Source organism: Nanorana parkeri, unplaced genomic scaffold (assembly GCF_000935625.1).
Source record: "Nanorana parkeri isolate BGI_ZX_2015 unplaced genomic scaffold, ASM93562v1 scaffold1369, whole genome shotgun sequence".
Taxonomy (NCBI): Eukaryota; Metazoa; Chordata; class Amphibia; order Anura; family Dicroglossidae; genus Nanorana; species Nanorana parkeri.
This window is the reverse complement of record NW_017307637.1, coordinates 324,838-331,745: the sequence shown is the minus strand read 5'-3', so window position 1 is coordinate 331,745 and position 6,908 is coordinate 324,838. Positions and strand designations below refer to the sequence as shown.

At 39.5% G+C, this 6,908-nt stretch overlaps 1 protein-coding gene across 1 annotated transcript; it reads left to right on the top strand.

Annotated features, from left to right (window-relative positions):
* Positions 1–661: 661 nt before the first annotated feature.
* LOC108797938 (olfactory receptor 5V1-like) lies at positions 662–1,615 on the top strand. Its single transcript, XM_018569628.1, has one exon. The coding sequence runs from the start codon at positions 662–664 to the stop codon at positions 1,613–1,615; it is 954 nt and encodes a 317-aa protein (XP_018425130.1).
* Positions 1,616–6,908: the final 5,293 nt, after the last annotated feature.

Genomic DNA, 6,908 nt, shown 5'->3' with positions numbered 1-6,908 from the left:
ATATATAATAATTAAGAAAAACAAATATATAGCAACAGATCTATAAAGATTTAAAAAAACAGTACTAAGTAGAATCCGAATTTCACCATTCCAAAGTAAAGTTACAGTATCCCTCAGGTCCATACATCTATCCTGCATTCTCGTTCCTACCTCCCCTTCCCGACTCTTACCCCTTCTGTGTCACCTACTGACTTCATGATATGAAATGGGGCAGTTCCAGGCACGAACTAACAAATAGACAGAAAAACGAGAGGGCAGTATTTTAATTTGATGCAGCTAAAAACTAGCAGGAGGAAAGTTCATAACAAACCTTAGGAAGTACTATTTTACCAAAAGAGAAGTTAATGCGTGGGACAGACTTCTCACAGAGGTAGGGAGTCAGTTCTATACTTTGAAAAAAAGGTTAAAACATCTAAAAACAGGGAAGACTCGATGGACCGCTTGGTCTTTCCTTCTGTTGACACTCTTCTATGTTTCTACATTAGAGATCTTTCACTTGTGGTTTTTGTAACACATTTGTTGAGAATCTAACAATCTGACAAACTGGTTTGCAACTTTTATTTTTGTAAAGACTTTTCTTGGATTGAACAACACTGGGCATCTCCTGAACACCTATCTCAATGCTTTTTGCAGCTGGATGAAAAGACAAATATTGTAAAATATGTTTGTGCGAAGAGAGAATCTTAACAATGTGACAACGTTTTCTCTCCAAGGATTCACAGATCTGTCTGTTTCCATCCAGATCATCTTAATAATTTTTTTCCTGGTTGCCTATATCCTGTCCTTAGTGGGAAATGGTCTCATAATCTTGACCATTTCACTTGACTCTCATCTCCACACACCCATGTATTTCTTCTTGAGGGGTTTGTCCCTACTAGAAATCTGTTCCATCAATGTTACTGTTCCCAAAGCTTTGGGAATCTTCCTGTCCATGGATAGATCCATCTCCTTCATTGGCTGTGCCACTCAAATGTACATCTTCTCTGCAGTTGCTGTGTCAGAATGTCTCTTCCTTGCGATAATGGCCTTTGATCGGTTCATAGCTATCTGTCACCCACTAAGATACACTTCTGTGATGACCTCCAAAACGTGTTATCAGTTAGCTATTGGGCCTTGGGTTGTGGGATTCCTGACAGCTTTAGTTCACACCACTATCATTTTCAGGTTACCATTCTGTGGCTCTCATCACGTAGCTCACTTCTTCTGTGACATTCCACCTCTTCTTCACTTGGCATGTGTCAACACCTTTAAAATTGAACTATATGTCTTCATTGTTTGTATGTGTGGAGCTACAATCCCCTTTCTTCTTATACTGTGCTCCTACATGAACATATTGTCCTCTGTCTTCCTTCTACATTCCAAGGAGGCCCGTCAGAAGGCCATGTCCACATGTTCTGGACACCTGGTCTCTGTTTTCATATTCTATGGCACCGCCATGTATGTTCATCTTTGTCTTGGGACACCTTTTTCTTCATACAAGGACAGAATGACGGCCCTTTTCTATTGTATCATAATTCCAACAATCAACCCTCTAATCTACAGCCTGAAGAACAAGGATATGAAAGCTTCATTGCTTAAAAAAAAAGTCAATATTCTTACTACCCTCTCTACATAGTCAGCACAAGACAAAATTGCACTGCCAGTGGACTAAAAGTCTGTTTATTCATTATATGGGTGTTGATAGATAAATACATATGTATTTAAATGTTTTTGCATTGAACACAATCATAAAACATCTTATCTCCTAAAAATATTTGTGATGTTTGTCCATTGATTTTTTTTACACATTATATAATGCTCTTCACATTGACAAGTGGAAAACTTCCTGTGTGATTTGTAATTTATTATGTTGTTGAGATTTCAATTGGATAACCAGGAGAAATCCATCAGTAAAAAGGGACACCTCAAGTTTCCATGAAGAATGGAGAAGACCTACATTCTGATACCATAGATATGTAACTATGACTTGTTAGGTATCTGCCTCCAGGATATATTGTGTGAATTAAACAGCATTCTTAAATATGGAATATCTGTAAAATTAGTTTATCAGGACACCAGCATGTAGAAACTTCCCTTTATCACTGACTACTCACACCTGGACCCCTCTCAACTGTACTTCCTGATTGCACCTCACACCTCTAGCACAGTCATCCCTCCCACCTTTCCCACCAACATAGACTCCTACATAGATCTCAGTCTTTCCCTCTCATTTACCTTTTCTATGGGTAATTTCTTAGATGCTTTGATATTCTGCTCTCTGCATGTACTAATGTCAGTAAAAGCCTGCAGCCAATTGGTTAGCAAGGGATGAGGTATATCTTGGCTTTTGAGATGAATGCTGAGCCTTAGACAGGTTGAAGGACTAAGCTTACAAACTGCCTTGTACCCTACGCTAAGGCCCAGGATACTCTACAATGGGATGGTAAATGGTCAGATGCCATCATGTGTGTTAGGCAGGCTGGGGTGGATCAAAACCATATGCACTCACTTCTTTTTGTAGAGAGGGAATACTGACAATATATTAATACTGCTAAGCCGGTCAGAGGGACAATATTTTCTGTTTTAAAATGTGCTTTTTTGTAAAAAAAATGGATGCCTGTTTAGAGAACATACCTTGTTGTTTTACTTACAAGAACTCACAATCTAGTTTGCAGTTGAATTATCTGTATTGTCTTTGGAAGAAAACACTTTATTTGCAAAAATGTCTGTCTGGGTAGAAGTGCTGTATGAATAAAAAAATTAGGACTTGTCTTGCTTGACATTTTGGATCTACCTACCGTACCACCCAACAAAATAGGGCTTTTATCCATGAATGCAGCCGAAGGTAATGTCAGACTCTCATTCACACAAAATGAGTGACTCAAATGTCCAAAGTGTGAAGAAGTGTATCAGCAGGACGCCATCGGTGGCACAAGGATCCACAAACCCTTTTATTTTATGTTTATCCCTTTTTTGTTTTCTGATAAATTAAAAATGGGTTGAGGCTTAGTGTATATGATCACAGTCTACACTTGTTTCTGACACAAGCAAAGCTGCCCTTGCAGCATATCACTGCATACTTGTGTACTAAATTAATGCACATCAAATTCTAAATGAATGCACATCTTTATTCTCTCTATTGCCATTGCTGTCTCTAAATTTAGGCAATCCTCTTAAAATAAAATGTCAGACAAGCCTAAAAAAAGGGTCAGAGATTCTGCACATGAAGATATTAGTAGGTGAGCAGGTTCTGCAGGCCAAAGTGGTGGTTGGGCTACAGCATCTAGCGATAGGGGGGGTGATTTACTAACCTAAACACACGCACGCACCAGGTGCGTGTGGTTTTTACACAGCAAAACGTATTTATCAACCAAAAAGTCTCTAAAAGCATATTTCCACTAATGCCATATATGGAAAAATCATGCACATGATGCATATATAATGCTGCTTCACAGTTTAGACAAAAATGGTTAGCTCATGCATTTACATTCCTGCATTCATCAACGCAAGCAACACAACATAGAGCTTATTTACACAACATCACCTTGCAAATTCATGCAGGGCTTTGCTGCCCTGCTGGGTGTGTACACACTACAAATGTGTCTAGATTCCACCCATAGATCATGCTGGGAGGGAACACACTACAGAGGTGTATACATGTTCGTGGTGTGTTTATAAGGTTAGTAAATCAACCCCAGGGTGTCTGATTTTCCTATCTCATTGTAGCCATGCTATACACCTACAGCACCTGCCAGCTTGCAGACTTACACAGTATGCAATGGTTATCTGTAAAAAAAATAAGTCAAGGCAACTGCAATTGCTGTATTTTTCTTGATGACATTTCACTGGTCATCCAACCAGCTTTCTCAATTCAGAATGACTTGTTCCAAAAATTACCTGGGAATAAATATGGTGAATGTTGCCTCAATCCACATATTCTGTTAATTGCAACCGGTTTTACATAAATGGCCTCTTTCACCCCTTTTTTAAAAACCAGTCCTCCTCCCTGTCTGCCACAATGATTTGTCAAACAAATCCTGACAACTTCTTAGGTACATTTGTGCTTTGCATGCAAAATTTCAGCAAATACGGTAATACATTCTGTGTTGAAAAACAATGGCAGATGTGTGTCTAGGATGGAGGGAGCACGGCTTGCAAACACACAAAACAATTGGAAATCCTTAAGTGAAGTAAAGTAATCTGATCTGCGCTGGATGGGAACTGGCAGTTATTTTACAACAATCCCTAAACACGGGATGTTTTCTAAATCTTTCAGACCTGTGTACAGGTGGCTGAGATTAAAGTAATACTAGAAGTCTAATGACATAGCAGCTTTATGAATCCCGGGGAAGGTTTTATGTTTCCACTTACACCTACGTTTTGATATGTTTGTTAGCAAGAGATTTAACTCCTTGCTGCCTTTTTCCTATATAAATCACTTCACATGGGTTGCTGGGAGAGGTAAACCCAACAACTAAATTGTCATATAAAGCTTATTGTGATTTAGAAAGTTATGTTAAATCTTTTTTAGATCTGCACCTTTATTATAATATTCCCTGCTGATCCTATCAAGAAGGTCCTTGTTCAGTCACTTCTTGTTATGGGGTGACAACTATTTCCCAACGGTGGCAAAAAAAGACTGGAGGAAATCAGCAACTGATAGCTGCAAAAAAAAGTGGGAGGACTAAACAACCCCTCTAGTCACCCAGTATCCTATAGTGTATGATAGTACACCAACACTTGTCATTGACAGTAGGCCAACAGAGTAGAGAGATCTACCTATGTTCTCTTAAGGTGGCCATACACTTTACAACCATCGCAAGACCTTAGTCTTGTGATGGTTGTAAAGTACTTAAAAAAACGTACGATCTGCCTATCTTGGACAGGCAGATCGTACTTGCGATCATCGCAAGCCCGCACCCTTGAGGGGCGGGCTTGCGATGACTGCAATGAGGGGCGGGCTTGCAAGCACGGCAAACGGGCAGTGTAGGCGTGCGCACACCGGCCCGTTCGTCAGTTGTCGAACCAGCAGGCCACTCACTCGCCGAGAATCGTACGATTCCCAGCGGGTTTTTGCAACCTGCTTGTTCGATGGAAGACGTGCGACCGTACAGTAGAAACAGTCGCACGCCTTCCATACACTGTACGATTCTCGTACGATCGCGGGATTTCCTGCGATTCTCGTACGAGAATCGTACAGTGTATGGGCACCTTTACAGGAGAACATATCAGATAATCTTTCCTTTATACAAAGTTTCATACAGTTGTTTGCAGCATTGTATTGAAAAAGTAACAACTGTTGCTGCTGATTTTCATTCTTCAGTACCTTATTTGTTTATGAGAACTTTCATTGTATTTGGTCAGCATACTATATTATCTGTTTAAACAAACATAGGACCATTGGAGGTGTGAACTCATTTTCTACTAGACATGTGCGATTCGTTTCGTTACGAATCGAAATTCGTACGAATTTTCCTGAAATTCGTAGAATCGTAAACATACGAAATCCGAATTGCAGTTTCCGAATTATATCCGAAATACGAAATTCCGTTAACAAATTTCGGATCCGTATTTCTTTGAAACGGGAACTAATATTACCCCTGTAAATGAGGTTGAACAACATGACAAGATTTTTTTTAAATCCGAAATACGGATCCGCTGCTGCTGAGAGTCGCATTACAATACACAGGCAGGAAATACGAAATTCCGTTGACGTATTTTCGTTCCATTACGAACATTCGTTATATATTGAAGTTAAAAAAGCAAAGTACATTTATATTGGAGTTGATGGTAGTTTTTTTTAAAGTCCGAAATACGAAATTCGGATACGGAATCCGTTAACGGAATTCGTATTTCGGATACAAAAACAACTACCACATCGACTCCAATATTAACAAAGGTATTTTTGCTTTTTAACTTCATCATAACGAATGTTCGTAAAGTTACGAAAATGTGCCGAAACTAACGAAAATCCGTATTTCGTACGAATCCGAATTGAGTTTCGGATACGAATTACGAAATACGAAATAACGGATATTCCGAAACTGAACGAAACAGAACGAAACGGAACGGATTTTTTGACGGCGCACAAGTCTATTTTCTACCATCTTCAGATATCTGTATAAAAAAGCATGAATAATCTGCTAAATGTGTGTGCTTATTTGTATCAAACAAATAGTAGACAAGACACAGTCAGACTCCTCTGGGGCTGATTTATCTCAGGAAACCTAAGCGATCAGATCATTTTTTCTAGTCTTTCATTTCCATAGGAATGAAGGAGCGTGTAGGCACCCATAGACATGAAATCTTCATCAAAAATTGACTGATTGGTCAGCTTTCATCTTAATGACTCCCTTTACAAGATGTCTCATGGATTAATTTACCAAGGTCACATTTTCTAATGTAGCACTCTCATGGATGGGTTTTCCATGCCAGATGTATGTATACATTCTGATGTGTCCAGGTGTGCAATGCAGGTTAATACCTGACACAGCACCAAGTATATGGGGTCTATTCACGAAGCTGCCGAGGGATCTGGCCGTAGCTTCGGCCGATCCTTCGGCTAGCTTCGGCCCCAGGACCCCTTCGGTTGAGTAGAACCGAGGTCAGCATAGTGAATAGACCCCTATGTAGATCTTTAAATATGAACATTGTTTTCTATTGTCAGAAGATCCTATTTCTAAACCCCTTTATTATAGAGGAGCTGGGAAACTGTGTGTGTGTGTGTGTGTGTGTGTGTATGTGTGTGTGTTGTGTGTGTGTGTGTATGTGTGTGTGTGCGCGTTAAGTGAACATCTTGTTTTGCCCTGTATGAGCCACACATGTTCCAGTTCTGGAAGCAAAGCACAAAATAACAGACAGGAACCTAAGAAAACTATATTCTTTACTAGAAAGAATATGCATGCAATAAAAGAGGATTTTATTGATGA

What these genes read in the sequence shown, in the direction of transcription:
- LOC108797938 (XM_018569628.1), top strand. Translation starts at nt 662, where the DNA reads ATGTTTGTGCGAAGAGAGAATCTTAACAATGTGACAACGTTTTCTCTC.